Source organism: Bacillus rossius, chromosome 1 (genome assembly GCF_032445375.1).
Source record: "Bacillus rossius redtenbacheri isolate Brsri chromosome 1, Brsri_v3, whole genome shotgun sequence".
Classification (NCBI taxonomy): Eukaryota; Metazoa; Arthropoda; class Insecta; order Phasmatodea; family Bacillidae; genus Bacillus; species Bacillus rossius.
The window spans coordinates 280,208,437-280,227,059 of record NC_086330.1 but is presented as its reverse complement, the minus strand read 5'-3'; the positions used below and the strand labels follow the sequence as shown (position 1 = coordinate 280,227,059).

Here is an 18,623-nt window from a genome sequence, read left to right as displayed (position 1 = left end):
CCAGGCGCGTGCGGTGCACCTCATGTTGCGGCAGCCGCCAGCCAGCTCTGCACCTGCACGTGTCCCGGCCTTCCTCACGTTCGTAAGAATACATTCGTAAATATGTGTGTTTTTGTCGTTGGATAGCGAAAAGGGTAATCAAATGGGACCAGAAACCTTCAAAAAATTAAAACAAAATAGTTATTCAATTAAAGACTGAAAAAAAATAATTCCAAGCAATCATGAGGACTGCCGACAGAAGTGAAAACTTAAAACTATAAACAAACATTTGTTATTTTTGGATATCCAAATTAATTGTTTGATCTTAAATTAAAACTTGTATTTTTTATTAATAATAGAATTAAGAAAATACAAATATAATTAGAAATAAGAATTACCTACTTTGTAAAATATAATTGTGTAACATCAGAAAATATTTTTTGATAAATATCTGACATTTTTGCAATTTTCACGAAAAAATATTATCACACAACAAATTTGTTTTATCACGTTACTTAAAACTATACAACAAGTAAAATAAATTGATATTATTTCTAATTTCCGTTTAATTTGAAGTATTTATAATGTAACTAACCTTACCTAACGGAAAATTTCTGTTATTTAGGCATTCACGCGCACACGGCAAAATATAAAATGGCGTCGGTCGAATGATTACATAGGTCTTGTATTGCAAAATAAGAACGGCGATATCTCCAAAAGTAATTGGAATTTCTTATCTCCGCAGGCGGTTATGAAAAGAGGACGTAAAAGAGCATATAATGAAAGTTATTTCAGATTTGTACGATTTTTTTTTTGGCGCTAATCCGTACACTACATATATACCAAATAACTCCTAAATTACTATAAAATACGCATGGCATCGTAATAATTGTAGGTATTAAAAAAATAAATAATGATGTTCTTAATTTTTAGGTTATATTGCTACAAAAACTTCGTTTTCTTCGTTATTTAAACTATATATCTATATGAGAATAGTAATATATTTTATACTCACTTTTTACTGCACAGTAATCGTATACTTAAGATTTAAAATAAAAATTGAACAAAACACCATTTGAACACTAATAGGAACAGATATAGTGTTATCGTTAACACGTCACGTGACATTGTCGATGACGACTTACATGAATTTACTCCCTATAGACATTTTCACTTCAAAAATACTGCATTTGTAACACTCACGGGGCAGTATAAATGATAGGTGAAATTAATCCCCGAGGTCCAATATTTTGTTCGTTTAAAAAATGGAACTTGAAAACGTCCCTCGCAGGAAATTTTGTTTTTTCATTATTCAACCAAAATTATCACAACATTATTTACCTTCTCCCCAATCGATGGCTCCAATATTAACGGCCTGGTTTTTTTTACGAATACATATTTATTTGTAGTTATCTTCGCAATGCTCAACCCTGATTGGAATACATCCTAAAAACGAAATTCTTGGGTACGCTAACGGCTGGGATAGCCTACAGTTCACAGGAATGAAAGCCACAACCACAATCCGAACAGTTCCGAAGTTTAACGAGGTAAAAAGGTAAGTTAGGTTCGGTCAGTGTAATAAACAATACTTTTTTTTTTGGGAGGGTAGGTAAGGTTAGGTTTACGTAACTAAAATGAAAGGTTCGTTAGTTTAGGTTAGCTTTAATTAAAATACTTTATAACCGTAAAATACACATAAATCCTTGCTGCAATAAGGTGTTTTTTTTTCGTGAGCGATCGGCAAACCTCGGAGAACTTCGGAAATTTCGGTTGTGGCTGTCATCAGTGTGACCTGTGGGCTTCCCGACTGGCTGGCTGCCCTGCCCTGCCACCCCCCCCCCCCCCCCCCCCATCTCAGGCACATCCTGAATGCCAAAAGGACAGCAGAAGCTGAGTGGTGGTCCGGGTTCGCGTCCACGCGGAGAATCAGGATTGTTCGCGACTGAAAAGCGTGGTGGACGTCACCGTGAACCTTTGGGCGTCCTCAGGAAACTTCCGTTTCCCCTCCCGCTCATTCCATCAATGCTATTTCCTCGTTTCACACACCCTCATCGTCTCGCACGAATGAGTCCGGGTGTTTCCAGGTTGTACCTGGGCCCAACTTAACAGTTAAGATAGGGGAGCTATTCAAAGCATCAATATGCCACGGCTGGCCAAGCCCCTGATAATGCACATGATGCATGCTACCCTTCCTGCATGACTGAAAACCAGCATGGTTAGACGTATAGGCTTAGGTCTGGGACGCACTTAGAGTCTTCCCTAACTCAGACCCCTCCCAAAAATACACTTAAGTTTTAGTTAGGTCAGGGAAAAAAATTAGAGCGGTATCGCTCTTAGCACAATTCTCTCGCGCAGTCTTCTCGTCGTGTATGGGAAAACTGAAATTTGAGCGGTAACTATACCTAACATAAGACAGCGAAGAAATGAAGATCAAGGTGTACTGCAAAGGACTTGTGTGATTTCAAGAATGTTTACTGGGCATTTCATTCCTAAAAATAACTGTAAAAAAAGCGTTTTAAACCATTTTCTCTCCGAAAACGAAAAGAGGATACAGAACTACCCATTCTCCCTCAGTGTATTCTTAAACATATACCACTAGGCTATCTTGAGAAGTTTTCAAACACGTTCTTTCTGAAGTTCTGCACACTGTGGGCCGCCTGGCTGGAAGCACTAAAGGCGACATTGGCTCGCGCAGCACACACCTCTTCGCACCAGGTTAACGAACTGGCGTGTAGTCTTGGCGTCGATAACGCGCCTCTATGGAACTTTGAGCGAGGACCCTATAATATTTTGGTAAATTATTTAAGACAATGGCTCTTTACACATCCATATACCACTTACAATACTGCGAGTAGAATTTGTCATGCCTAAAAAGTACGTGAAAAACTAGTTTTAACGTTTTTCACTGTCCAAAAAGGTCACGTTATACACGAAACCATTGTATATACAATTGCAATACACCTTAAATTTTATTATAAATCAGACAGTTTTAATAAATCTTGAGTGGTTGTAAATGGCGCGTCAACACCTGGAGGTATGCACGACGTTTGGCGACCCAGCCTATTCATTCGTACATCCATTCCTATTCCAATGTCACATCCCTGCAGAGCGTCACATTACATACTGCTCAAGTTCCTAAGGCTTGCGTTTCAAGGTTATTGACTAGACTTTGTTGTTTTCCAAACCACAAGGCCAATAAATTCTTTCCCACAAAAATAAAATTTTGGACGTACGATTATTTCGCGATTCAGTTCACTCTAGGATATAATCAAATTACATATGTATAATCAAGCTTTTATAGACTCTTCATTGGTCGATAAACATGGTCACATCCTTTTGCGTGTTATATATGATTGGGTAACCTTGTTTATAGCTAACTTTAGGCTCGTCAAGCGCACTGTAGTCCACTCATCAACATCAAGCTGATGTGTATATGCTTCAAGTCTACGTCTACTTTGCTATTCGTGGAATCCGCGAAATAATCGTATAGCAGCTCTAGTTAGTGCAGTGTAGTGAGCGGTCAGGTGTAGTCGAGGAAGGGCAGTGACGAAGAGTGTTCTTGGAAGACTACACGTACTTGCCTCTTGCTGAGTGCGTGCACTGCGTGCGTGGACTTCACTTCCGGCTCCGGCGATAACGCTACGTATTTCCGGTAGCGACGTCGCGGGGGAAGAATAATGAGTAAGGAAGGTGTAGGAGGGGAGCGGAGCACCACACGTTGCTGACTACGATGTGGAAACAACGTGTATCAGGATGGGATGATGAAAATGCGCTGCGGTCGTGGCAGAGGACTGACAGGTCCGTTACACTAGGCGAGATTGCCATAGCCGCATTTCCTTTTCCCACAGCAGCTGATTGCACTGACGGCCTTCCCTTCGTACCACGAGATGGCAGATAAGCTGATGAGGAATAATCAGAAAACTTAAAAATTAGAGTTATTCATTGGCGACAGCCAGAACTGCCAAAGGTTTCTAAGCTCATAAGACTCTTATCTAGAAATAGAAAAAATTCTCGTAAGCATTTCGCGGTTCGCTTTAATTCAAACAGGTATACCGTTTACCTGTTTATGTGAAGGCCCACAGTTTATGTGAAGATTCTGAGTGAATTATAAACCCTCATCAGAAGAAGAATTGAATCATAGGCGACTCCGGTAAGAAATCTCTCAAGCGAGCAACCAATGAGCAAGGAACCTTTTCACAAGTGTACATAGGACTGTTGATAAACGCCCACGCCAAGAAGGATTAGATGCCTATGGCTAACACCCAAAGATATCCGAACGGATCAAGTGCGAGCTGAAGAGGTGCATGATGGTTTAATTGTTATCTAAGGCTGGATTCACAATTTAAAAAAACACAAGCGAGTCCACAGCAGGCCATTGGCACGACTATGCTCAAGACTTGTGCGAGGTTAATTTCAGTCAATGAAATTTCGAGATGTATCCGGCATCCGTTGGCAGTGTTAGTAAGTAACTATATTAACAAATGAGTGATATTAACTACCAAATGATTATCCCATGACATCATACCAGCAACATGTGAGCAATCTTCGACAAAGATTAAAAATTCTACATCTACTTACTTCTACTGATTGGTATCAGTGAACTTGGATAAAATACCAGAAGAGTCGTTCCTGAGTCATATATTTCTGCGAGACAACGAAACCACGACTAAGCCAGGGGTAAGACGGTGATTCACGATCCCAAAGCTGACGACATCGAGTACCAGACCTACACCACGTCGAAGAATGTCTGCAGTTTCCTGCCTGAGATTTCTTCAGAACCAGACCTTGATGCTGTAACGAAGGACGTCGACGTCTTCCTGAGACCCGAGTTGATCGAGAAGTAGATCGGTTTTGGGGAGAATCTCCACGCGGGAAGCAAACTATACATAATGGTGCCAGGTATTAACTAGCCTGTCAGTAAAACCATTGAATATATATAACTTATAGAAGTCGCGAGGGGATAGGATTTATTATTCCAATTTTCGGATCCAAAACTGTGGTAGTTGTTAGCTCCGCCGCTAGACAGCTCTTCTTTCCACAAGAGGGTACTCGTAGTTACCAGCTTCCACGCCAGAGCGCTGTAGCGTCGCTTTTTTCAAGGTCGTGCGCGTAATTCTCTGTCTCACTCTATCGAGAGGCGGTGCCTTTTGAGGAAATCCGAGCGCTTAGATACGAGCGGGCGCAACTGAATTGGAGGAGTACGGCCACCGAAAAAAAAAGTGCGGTTAAAAGATGCCAACATCAAAAATTAAGTTTTAATTATAAGAAAACTACAGAAATTTCTTAAACGTAATAACGTAAAAAAAAAATACTGACATTCGTAGTTCAGAATTTATAAAATGTTGTGTTAACGGAGTGGCGCATTGAGTAAAATGGCAAAACATAATTTGGAATAATTCTTGACAACGTTGAATGATTTTGGTAGCTATGAAACAACTATGGCTGCGATGACTGTTCAAACGCGTGCACGTGTTGTTATTAGTAACTGAAACTAATGGTATGATGTCATACTTTGTGGCTATGCAGTTTATAAATTTTTTAACATAAGATGAAGCATTTTTACATAATGTTTTGGTTGTTTCGTAATTCAAAATAAATAATCTTAAACGTTATATGGTGAATATTCCCAGTAACGAATGACCACAAAAAAAATCAATTTTGCCAACATAGATCTGAAAAGTTAACGATTTACTATGTTAAGTTGCTTATAAATAACGCACATTTCCCGGATCTCCAAAGAAAATAAGAGTTTGTGTTATAGCATTGAGTTGCCACTCTTTATATTCCTTGCTTTGAGGTTAGATACACAAGTTATGCTCGTAAAAACGATGCGCAAGTATTTTGAATACAAATATATTTTATTTTAATAACCGAAAGGTAAATATTATTTCCATGAAATATAATACAATTCTTTAAACACAGACAACATATAAGAGCTATTTTTTGTTTATTATTTCATCTGGCGTGATAAATATTACATATATTTTAAAAACAGTTTGTGGATTTTTAATATAAAATAAATATTTATTTATGACATCAATTTAAGTTGTTCAAAAAATTCACTTTAGTATGAATTCAACCAAATTCATGTTATTCAGGGCAGAAAATTAGAAACTACCAAAAAAGATTATCTACGTTGCTGTTTTGTGTAAATCTGTGCACGGACTTAGTAAGTGATATATTTATAATTCCTAATTTTAGCAACCCATTTTAACACAAGATAAAAAGGATTTTATACTAAAAATTATTATGTTAAACCATTAATTAAAAGGAAACATGTATGAATAATCTATTTAAATTTGCATTTGAACAGTGAATATTATTTTGCAATAATAAATATATTTTATCATCGTATAATACGGATGAAAAGTTTGTATTTCCATCTAATCAGAAGTATTATGACACAGTTAATTAAATTGCTTTACAAGTTTTTATTCACGTGAAAATCATTAAAAATTGGTTGGGAAGTTATATAAATATACAAAAACAAATCATTATACATACAATTTTATTATCTTAGTGGATTTAAATTAATGGTGTCCCAGTGACTACTGCGAATAAAAAAGTCTTGCGAAAGGTTTCCTCGTAATTGAAATTCGTCAAAAAATATCTATCTCTCATTTTTGGTGACATTTCTGACAAGTGGTACGATGAAATTTGAGACTGACAAATGAATGTTGTGAAGCAATAAACAAAATATCACATTCGTGAACTACAAAAGTATAGTTGTTTTTATTTTATAGTAAAAGTGTATCTAATAACCCGTGGCTTTGCTCACGTAATTTCCGGGTATTGCTGATATTCTACCATTTTAAGTAAAGTATGTATTAAATTCCAAAGATTATTGAAGTATTATACACAAAGAACTGTCAAGTAAAGAACATATTTAATAAATAAAAATATTTTTACGACTTATTTTTAATTGGTTTAGCGTAAGCCTATTTTAACTTTTATTTAAAATTAAGAACCTACTTATTTTCTATCTCCCGGTTTAGTGACTTTGAGAATATATTTTTCCTTGATGAAATCTTAACTCTTTTCCATCTGACGAAGAAGCCAATTAAAAAATAAACTAAGACTCGCGCACTTATTGTATGTTAAGACTGCCATCGTTTTAAATTACTGTAATTTTTTTAGTTATAGTCATGCTTAGGATAATAACATAATATGCCTTATTACGCATACATTTCAGTATTCATGAAACCAATGCATTTTTTTTGAAATGTAGAGCAGTTACCAAATTTCTTATCTCGCATATTGATTTTTTTGGTATGGCTAGTATTACTTAAACTAAATTTTTGAATTTTCAATGATGTACTCTTTTCCCCTTTCTATGTGATTTAGAAAATATAGCAATATACGTAAACCAATTAAACCAAAATCATCCTGAATTTTTATTACCGAAAAAAGTTTAATATGCGTATTTTAATATTATATATATATATATATATATATATATATATATATATATATATATATATATAGCCAATTCTGATTTAGTGGGTTCCATATTTTTTTTATTTTAAAAAATAATATCTACCCCTTTTACTACTTAATAGATAACATTGAATAAGAGAAGGTTGTTTAAGGTATGTTGATTTTCCTTGCCAATATCTAAAAGTAAATTTGTACAAACGCGAAATATAGTTTAAATAAGTATTTTACTTTTAAAATAAAACCATATTTTGAACGGAACACTGACTATTGGCCCAATACAAAGTTTTAATAGCTAATTTTCACTTCACTCGGGTACAGAATCCCATCATTCAGTGATTTCCGTGGCTAGCTTCTTTTGGGATTTCATCATTCTCAAACGACGGTAAGGGAAGCTCCTCTTCAAGGTCGCCTAACGATGCTGATAAGACCTGCCGGGTAATTTGAATCGTGGGTCTGGGATTTACGCAAGTGGGGAGGGGAAGGGGGGTGAAGAATGATGTCACGACTGGGCTGGTTAACCTAGTTCTGCCAAATACCGCCAGGGGCGTATACGGCCGATACACAGCGATGAAAGCGATCGCAGCGGCGGAGCTTGGAACTACAACAATTCTTCTGAGAAACCGGACAGAACATTTAACCTGGGCTCGCGACTTCTATACATTATATATATTCAATGGTAAAACTAGACTCGTTGTTTGTTGTTTCGTCATTCACTGTTACAGAGAACTACTTAAAAACGGTTTTTTTTTCAACACGATTTTTTTTATTATTAATTCAGACTCAATCTTAGAATTACAGTACTAATTCGTATCAAAAAGGATAATTTTATAAATTTTATTTAAAAATTTGTGATTTGATACCTAACTTCATGTTGTACATGAATTATAGTGTGACACCATACACAACCCTAAGACCATTGTAAAAATATTGTTACGACCTATGTGGGGAGAACTGGGTTAATAATGGATAATCCAATTAAGTTTTATTACAGTTTTATTAACTACTAATACTTACATTAACAATAACTTAATGTACTCCAAAATGTCCGATCACCGTGATTATCTGTCGGGTGTAGTTACAGACACTTAAACCTGATATATAGACACTACTACGAGTGTAATTATTTTATATGTACAAAACTAAATACCAGACGTTTTGTAAGAGTTAACTTCGCAATAGGGCAGCTACGGCATTAAAGTGATATCCATAAAATTAGTGTAGAAATTATGATAAAGCTTTAATACAAGTTTGAATGCTTTAAAAAACTTTTACCGAGTGTTTCATGCTTGAAAACTATTCAGAATACACGCGTTTTACCCATTTTCACTCTACTAAAAATACACTTTAAAAACGAAATACGGAAACAAAACTACTCATCTATCCCCAGCGTATTGTATTAATTGACTTGTTCTATATCCCGGAGTCCTTACCTCCATATGGGATCTACAGAACAAAAATTGAATAAATAAGTAAATAAATATTCAGTACTCGGATTTCAAAGTGAGTGGTTTCGTCACACCGTAGGTTTGCTCTGGTAGGCAACTTGTAGATACATTTTTTTACGATGACGAGATGGTAATCACGTACTTAGTAAAACCACATTTTAAATTACAAAGTCCTCCAATACGAACTTGGTATAAAATAAAACTATTTTTCTATCAAAACACATTCTGATGCCTAAATAATGTCACCTACAAGGAAATATATATATATATATATTTTCCAAGTAAACTAAATATCCTTTGTACGTCTCTAATGATGTCGACACGTAACTATCCAAAATAATTACTTAACGATACTTGACGACGCTCGAGTGTGGGGGGATACAGGAACTGAATAAATGAATGACATCAGAGACTCTGTGCGACAAGGGGATGAGAAACGGGTATTGACGTAGAGAATGGCTGAGGCTCACGACAACAACCGTCACATTTTCCACTTGCCGAGAATCGAACCTGGATAACCTTGTGAGAGCTTGGCAGTCCAGAAGGGGAAGGGGAGAGTTCCGGTTGAGTTTTCATTTTCTTTATTTTTGATACGTGAGTGTGCCCTGGATGTAGAGGAGCGAAAATTACAAGTCTATTGCTAATATAATATTGATTGGAAACCGTATTAATGTGATACGCACAGATCGTATTTACAGTTACAGCCAAGGTAACTTGAACAGTCTTCAGATGATATTGTGAGGTTGAAAATTTGTACATTAAGTAACTCGATTATGGAGGAGGGGGGGGGGGCTGAGTGGAAGGAGAGTGATCTGACAATTCAACCACCGTGCAGTGACTACTGTGATTTTTTTTTTGTAAATTGAATAGAAATATTCATATAAAAACAAATTTCATACATACATAAATAACCATAGCAAATGTGTTGTACAAAGTTACATTTTTTTTTTTTTCGTAGAAACATTTTTGGTTTCCAAAGGAAGCTAATGTAAAAGCACAGAATTTACTTTTTCTGAGTAAATATTGATTTATGTTTTTGATTTGGTTCACGGAACACAAAACTCTGCGCACATGGTGCGCGGGATGCAGTAACGGAACAATGTCCTGAAGAGCGGTGGAACAGGAGGTGCGGCCAGCACGCACTCACGCACACACACGCAACCCGAGAGAGGCGAGGCTGCAACATTCCATTTGCGGCGGAGCTGGAGGCGAGCAAGGTGCTGGTGGCGGACGCAATAGATTTTTACGAAGAGCGATTCCTGGAGGGAAAGAATGAAGTTGTGCCAGCATACCTTCCCTACCTCGCAGAAAAGTTGCTACCGAACTTGCTGACTGGGACCCAGAGTTCCGACTCGCGGGACCTCTTATTCCGAAATATATCCTCAGCCCCAACCGTGAACTAATTAATGGTCCGAAAAAAGGACAGGATTAACAGGTATCGAGTAGAAAACGTTGCTGAATGGAAAAAAAAAAAGGGGGGGGGGTATAGGCTATATGTAAATTTAAGTAGTACTTATCAGGACAATTAATGTTACACACTGAACTCACTTAGAACACCCATAATACGATGGCTGGAACGGCGCGGTAGCAGCGCATTTCTCTGGGGAAACTGCGACCCAGGTATGACGCGGCACTTCGGAGGGCTACGAGACCTTTCCAAGCCGAAACCTCGCTGGTATGTAAGAGACGCCGACCTAAATTGTCTGGTGGCAACACCAACGAGCGAGTGCGTGGTTGGTGAAAGTGAGTGAAGTTGATCGCTTGGTGAGCGATAGCGGACGAGTTGACGGGTTTCTTGTGCGAAGATTGATGCATCGAGGACCGAAGCATCCGGGACGGTGTTGTATGCACGGCGGACGAGTGAGCAATGCCAGGCATTGTGTAGAGATTGAGGTGCGAGGTAAGAAACGAGCAGTTTTGAGAGCCACTGTCGAGCCAAGCTCCAGTGGGGAGCGTAAATTGTCAATGAAAAGTGATTTTTCGTTTAAAGAAATTTAGATTGTTGTAATTTAGTTAGTGTAAATATTAGTTAACAAATAAAACTCTAGTTTATTAATTGAGCCATTCTTCCCGGACCTGTGATTTCTCGCTGGTTACAATAATTCGATTTTATTTCACTCTATAAGTAGGGCCAGTGATTTTTCGCGGAAATATTTCGAGACAAACTTTGGGTTAAAACACCATAGATAGCCTTTGCTGTATTTCGTGATTGGGTTTCTTTCAGGTGCGTTCCCACTGTCGGCAAGCGAGTCACGGCAATTACTTGCAGAAGCAAACGCATTCTGAATGGCCTGGCAAAAAAAAAAAAAAAAAAAAAAAAAAAACTTTTTTTTTTTTGCAAACGGCCGCCAATCAAAAAGCAGAAATTACTGACCCAAAAATATCGTACTGCAGTCTAGTAAGTGAACAGATGGTTTCGTGAAAAATCACTGCACCTTATCTATTAGGACAAAACATGCAAGTCGATTGCCAAACAACATTTCAATGGCAACTATGCTTGTATTTTTTTTTCAATTATATTACTTCTTAGAGTATTGTAATGTGCATAATTAATTTAAAATGAAAGGATATAGGTATAGTTAAGTATATAGTTGGGTGTTTGCCGTTTATATTGTGATTTTAAGTGAATTACAAATAATTTCTCTAAAAATTTTAAATGACCGTTCAACTCCTTAAAAAAAAATCCCTTTCGGCACAGCCTACAAGAGTAGGTAGATTTCGAAGTACATACTTATTCAGGAAATGGTCTAGAAACTTCTATAAATTTCTGGAACATTTAGAAAATTCAATGTACATAACATCCTACATGTTGCCCAATATTCCAAAATTATCGATAAATATTATCTCATATTCAATGCAGCGGAAATGTTTATAAAGTTTTTAACTCATTGCAGCCAGCATTGTAGGTACAGCTTAGAACGAATTTTCATATTATGCCTATTAAGGTAGTAGTGAAATTTTTGACCTTCAAACACTATTTATATCCCTTGCACTAATACGGGGGCGTATAAAAATTTTATTTGGATCAAGGCTTAGAATAATATTAACATGGTTTAAAATAAATTTGGACAGATTTAATAGTTAGGATTTTTTAATTACTGTATTAGTTCGTCCCATCAAAAATTGTTTCCGCCAAAGGTTTTAGATAATGTTTAGGATTGTGACAATAAATTATAACGGATTTGGTAGTACAACTATTAAAAAAAAAAGTTTTTTTTTGTCTTTCAACTCTGGTCATTTCCACAATTTGCAGTAATGGTTGGTTACATAAAAATTTACTTTAGACAAAAGTTTTAGACCAAATTTATAAATTTAAAATAAATAAGAACGAATTCAAAAATTTATAGTACGAAAGTTTTATTTACATTTTTATTCAAACCCCGTTTTCATCAATCCCTTTTAGTGAAAGTTCGTCATATATAAAATTGTTTCAGACGAAAGCTTTAGATAATTTTTAAAAGATTTACAATAATTGTTATATATTTTAAAGTTTACCTAATAGGGGAATCATTACATATATAAATGTATGTATATATATATATATATATATATATATATATGTATTTATATATCGAGAGAGAGAGAAAGAGAGTTCTTTATACCTCTTGTTTTTTCTTCAATTTTTGCCACAATAGTTGGTTGTATCAAATATTGTTTGTTTTAACAAACGTTTTGAGTCACATTTATAAGGTTTACAAATAATTTTAAGCGGAATTTGATAGTTTGCCTACTAGGAGAGTTATGAATATTTTATTCAATCAATTCCTGTTTTTGTTCCACCCCTTGCAGTAATGGTTAGTCATACAAAAAATTGTTTCAGGCGAAAGTTATAGATAATATTTTTAAGTTTCACAATAAATAAAAACAGATTTAATAGTGTACATGGTACGGAAATTATCAATTTTGTTTACTTTTAATTCTACCCCTGTTTTTTCTTCATCCCTCTATTGCAATGTTTTTTGTTTTTTTTTTTTAAATTGTTTCTGTAAAAGGTTTTAGATCAAATTTATGAAATTTACAAACAATCTTAACGAATTCGATAGTGTGCCTACTAAGGGAGTTAGTAATTTTTTTTTGTCCTTCAACCCATGTGTTTTCCCCATCCCTTTCTATAATGGGTGGCCGTTAAAAAATTATAGCGAACTAAAGTTATATATAATATTTTAGGTTATACAATAAATAAGAACGTATTTGATAGTGTGCTTGTTAAGGATATTATGTCTATTTTTATTCCAACATGGTTCTTTTTATCAAAAATTATTGCACATAAAAGTTTTAAATAAAAATTCTACCATTTACAAACAATTTGAACGCATTCGTGTGTGTGTGCCTACTGAAGAAGTTAAGAATTTTTTTGTCAATCTTTCCACCCAGTGCAGTTATAGTTGGTCGTGTCAAAAATGTATTTAGAAAATTTTTTTTTGTGTATTCCTACTACGAGTTATAATACGTTCAAACGGATGCAATATTTGTCAAATTATGGGTGCTATAGCGATTTTTATGTTTTTCAAAAACCTCAATGTCTAGCACTTTAGTGGAATTTCCATAAGTATATTTTATGTACCAGTTTGGAAGTGATATGTACAAAATTATGGCAGTTATCGTGTCCATAAAAGTGTTTATGTATACACACAAACAAACACACAAGCATTATATGTACATCAACTTTTAAATGGACGATAGTTTTGGAATCTATGGACCATGAAACGAAAAATATATAAATAATTTCCGGAAGTCGCACCATGGTAACGGCTACACTAGGTTGTCTTTCTTCGAAAACTACTATAATAATTACCAAATCATTTACAGTGATCATTATTTAAGAAAACCTGCAGTTAAATTATAGGCAATCGTAATTAGCCTGCTGACTGTGGTGGATAAACCACGCACCCAAGAAGACTACTATAGGTTTATTATAAGATATGAATCAGATGGCGCATGGCGGGAAATGTCTTGGCAAGCAGAAGCTCTCACAACACCCGCTGGGGTTAAATTTGGACATTACTTAATACCAAGTCAAAGTTTCTTAAAACATTCACTAGGTACTGCTATTACTACCTACAAACCAGAGCGAGGAGTTATCTTAATACGATTAAAGAGAGAAATAATCTCAAAATTTAGCACTACAAATTCACGAAATGACGTAAACTAGAAGTTTTTGAATATCCCGTAGCCATACAAATCGTTTTACGAAAGGGCGGGTGAAAATTCTGCGTAGTTCACATTGAGATATAACATTACCTCGCAGAAAAACATCACAAAATATTGAAACATCAAAATTAACTAATGATAGGAGCAAGATTTCACTGTTTTATTTAAAAGTATATTTACGAAAATGAATTAGCTATTCAAAAAATAAATACCTAATATAAAATGATTTTAAATGGGCTACAAGAAATATTCTGATTAAATTAAAACATTTGTAGTAAAAGACTAAAGCAAAATTACTCACAATTTAATTGATGTATTTTTAATATATACCTGAATCAATCATTAAGGAAAATAATAAAATTTATTTTATTATGTATTTTTTTTTACCATCCACTTTGATGATACATTTTGTTATAAACTACATTGAATTTTGAATTTAGAACATTTCTGTAAAATGAGTAACTTTAGTGTAAAACTGTTTTTTTTATTAATAATTTTTTAAGAAGTGTTTCAGTGATACATAGGGTAGGCCTATTTGCATGCATTAGAGTGTTACTTTGGTTTTATTACATTTCACCATAAAATTTTTCTCTTACTATTCACATATCACCCTTCCCCCTCCTACACAACTACGCTTTTATTCAACTGCATTCACCACTGCCTCTACGATGCTAAATTATAATAATTGTAACTAAAATCCGCTACACATTTACTTACTTGAATGAACTGGATTGTGATGGCAGATTTTCCCACGCCGCCTCCGCCAACCACAACCAATTTGTAGGTTTGCGAATAGTTCTGTCGATCGCTCTGCCTAGACATCTTGACGGAGATATCACTCAGTTCACGCACGGTCTGCCAAAACACAAAATTTTTGTTCGCAATGTACACACAAACACGCCGACTTCGGTAGCACAATAAATAAATAAAATCTTCAGTCACGCCGATTACTCTAACTAGAAAGTCTTTGTCTCAGAAAATAGTTAATAAAGTTTTTTTTATTTAGATTTATAAAATCAGGTACAATCTTAGAGTTGAGAAAGAGTGCATACTCGTCTTCAACAATGAACCTGAAAAAAATATCTGAAACCTATCTAAACACAAATCAGCCAAGAAAGACCACGCCCGACTTACAGAATCACAGTAACCCACTGTTTTAAAAGTGTATAAAACGTTTTGAGGGAATAAGTGTCTAATTCACAGCTCTAGTACACGCATTATCAAAATGCCTTTGAGCTCGCACTAATCCGCTTTCCTACCACAACAACAACACGAACAAGGACTCAAATTCCCATCTCACCTCTCCCACTGGGCGAACAACGCACACTGTCTCATCGCTCATCCACGGCAGAATGGTGTGCCAAAAGAAAAAAAAAACTATTTCGGGTGGGGGAAAATTAAAGTGGGAGAGAAATGAACGGTATTACACACGAAACGCGCGGAAAGTTTCGTGTGTGATGTGTTCCGTTTCAAAATAATGGATGTTTTAAATATTCACACTCGGATATTTAACCACCAAAATATAATATTTGTCGATAATTAGTTTAACTAAATTGTTTCTTCTTTAATATAGTATTAGTACAGATTTTATCGAACGATTGTGTAGTAATCGATATACTTCGATTACGTACCTATTTAAGCGCTATCTATTACGTACAATTATAACTAAAAGAGGAATCTTCAGTTAGTGTAGGTGGCAGCACCTAAGAACTTTTAGTTCCTTTTAAATTGTGCAGGGAGCAGCACTGTATTGTCCCGTGAACTCAACTCGCTGCAATTATTAAATATTGATCGGCAGTGCCGGATGCCTTGAACGCTGGTTGTGTGGTACGGCATCTGGCACTGACACGAGTACGTTTATAAATTCTTTGCACGGTCGAAGCGCATGTTGTTAGTGTAGAAAATCGAAGATACATTCACGGTTTTAGAATATTGTTGCCTTGACTTGGTAAAGCCCGGTGCTGACCAAGGACATTGCGTTCTTACTATACAGGCACAGACGTAATAAATTTGTTACTATTATTGTAGAAGCACAAATCATGAGCGGGCAGTATATTATTGAATCATTGTAAAACATTCCACGCAAGTAATATTTCGTACGCCTGTACAAAGTACCGTAAAATACGTTATTTCCATCGTGTGACTGGAACGAGAATTCATCGCTTCGATGGGAGAAAAAAAAGACCAGCATTTTAAGTAAGTAGATATTATAATAAGTTTTATTTTACATGAACATTTTATTGTATTATTTTTTTTACTCATGTGCATCTGTACAACATGTAGCCATAGTTCTCAACTAGAATGTGACCAGGTTGTATTTATGGGTATTAAATTTTAGTAGGATTTCAAAGAAATACCACATATTGTAGCCGTTAGGTACCATGGTGCAAATTTTGGAAAAATTTTATATAGTTTTTCGTTTCATGGTCCATATACCCCAAAACCATAGTCAACTATATATATATATAAACACATAATTTTGTGGACATGATAACTTAAGCAATTTTTCACATAAAATCTAGTTGTGTAAAATCTCGGTCGTGTTTGTTAATGGGCAATATCCGACAAAATGTATAGAAATAGGGAAGGTTTTATGAAAAACAGAAAAATCGTTAGAACTCCCATAATGCGAAAAATATCACATCCGTTTGAATGTATAATAACTTGTAGGATTAATACCAAAATCTTATGTCTTAATACATGTTTTATATGACCAACCAGGGGGTTGAAAAAACAAGGGTTGGAGGACAAAAAAAAAATAATTTCCTCCGTAGGCATTACATCGAATTCACTCGGATATTTTGTAAATCTTATAATTTTTATCTGAAACTTTTATCTGAAACATTTTTTGATTAGACGAACCATTGCTACAAGGGGTTGAACAAAAGAGGAGTAGAATTAAAAAAAAAAAGATAACTCGCTCTATCAAATACGTTCAAATTGTGTGTAAATCTTATAATTTTTATCTAAAACTTAAGTCTGAAACAATTTTTGATCATACAAACCATTTTTGCAAGGGGTGGAGATAACAGAAGTAGAAAGACCAAATGTCATTACTTTTATTTAAGATATACTATCGAAGTCATTATAATTTTTTGTAAAATGCCTAAACTTTAAAACCTTTGGCTGAAAATTTTTTTGATGAAGCGAACTATTATTGTAAAACAGGGTTTTCAGTTTTAAAAAATAAATCTTTCTTAATATCAAATTGGCCAAAATTTATTAATAACCATCTTAATGTGACTTAAAACATTTGTCCAAAATAAATTTTTACGGCGACATATTAGTGCCTGGGATGAAAAATAGTGTTTGAAGATCAAAAATAATTGCATAACTACGGTACCTTGGTGGGCATAATATGAAATTCGTTAAGACATTCAATGCTGGATGCATTAAGTTAAAAAATATTAAAAATATTTTTGCTGCATGAAATATTAATAAATGTTAAATCGATCTTTTTTGAATATTGACGAACGTATAGGATGTTATGCAGTCTAGGCTATATTAAGTTCTTTAAATGTTCCAGGAGTTCATAGAAGTTTCCAAAATATTTTCAGAATAAATAGGAACCTACTTTAAAATTTACCTACGACTGTAGGCTATATCGAAAGGTTTTTTTTTTTATGAGGCTTTGCATATACATGACAGTTGATACAAAGTGATAAAATTAGTTGGAATACATTATGTGCAAAGTGTTTTATTTTTATCTTTATAAATAGGTAAATATTAAAATTTGTTTTGTTGATAGTGAAAAACTAACTTTCATTTTACTTTAAGAAAATAAACAAAAAAAAATTATAAATTTGAGAGCGCGTAAGAACTGTGCGGTAATATAGAATGTTGTTCCGGAGGTACCGTAACAAATTATGAAATTAGTTGGCTCATTTGACAGTATAACTTATATCTACTAAATTATAATTATTTTATGTCGGTTATCATCGAAATTCGTGAATGTGTCTCCCAGCTATCTCCTGGGTTAGTTGCTTACGTAATGAACAGGGCCGGCGCGTCCATATAGGCGAACTAGGCAACCACTTAGGACGCCAAATAGCTGGGGGCGGCGCAGCACGACACAACAGCTGATATAATATGTTTAACGATTATTGAAACTTGCTCCATGTCCCTAATTTGGGACTAAACGGAGTGCATGCATAAATAAATAAATAAATAAATTAATAAATGAAAATGGATTTTTGTAGCAGTTTGGAATATTTATATTGATATAAGTAATTATTTAAAATACACGGTGACCTGTTTATGATTTGTAATAAGTAAAAAAAAAGTAAAAAAAATACCCAAGCCTGCTTACATTTGATTGTTGACAAAATCTTAGGCTTATGTGATGTATTTTGAGGCAAGGAAATTTTTTTTTTTGGGATGATCAAGGAAGGGGGGGGGGGGGGTTAAGGTTTTTCGCCTAGGACGCCAATTTACCTTGCACCGGCCCTTGTAATGAAACTAATGTTTTAAGGAAAGAGTAAGGAGGAATGTTGCTGGAATTACCTTCAATTAATTGGCACTAAATTTTAAGCCAGAAGGTTCATTTATTTAACATAGCCTTTCTTTATGACAGAAACCATAAATAAGGCTACTAAACAAGTCTGCGTATAG

The 18,623-nt window shown here is 34.9% G+C and overlaps 2 protein-coding genes across 2 annotated transcripts in view; one reads left to right on the top strand and one right to left on the bottom strand.

Annotated features, from left to right (window-relative positions):
- The window catches only part of LOC134527646 (ras-like protein 2), a 99,810-nt gene extending 84,432 nt beyond the window's left edge, over positions 1-15,378 (bottom strand). The window contains exons 1-2 of the mRNA XM_063360510.1: positions 15,313-15,378; positions 14,730-14,867 (exon numbers count right to left, since the gene is read on the bottom strand). Coding sequence (XP_063216580.1) covers positions 14,730-14,867; positions 15,313-15,354 — 180 coding nt within the window. The 5' untranslated portion in view covers positions 15,355-15,378. The remainder of the gene's footprint in view (positions 1-14,729; positions 14,868-15,312) is intronic.
- Positions 15,379-15,763: 385 nt separating this feature from the next.
- The window catches only part of LOC134527645 (mitochondrial glutamate carrier 1-like), a 113,162-nt gene continuing 110,302 nt past the window's right edge, over positions 15,764-18,623 (top strand). The window contains exon 1 of the mRNA XM_063360508.1: positions 15,764-16,208. Within this exon, the coding sequence (XP_063216578.1) occupies positions 16,180-16,208 (29 nt within the window). The 5' untranslated portion in view covers positions 15,764-16,179. The remainder of the gene's footprint in view (positions 16,209-18,623) is intronic.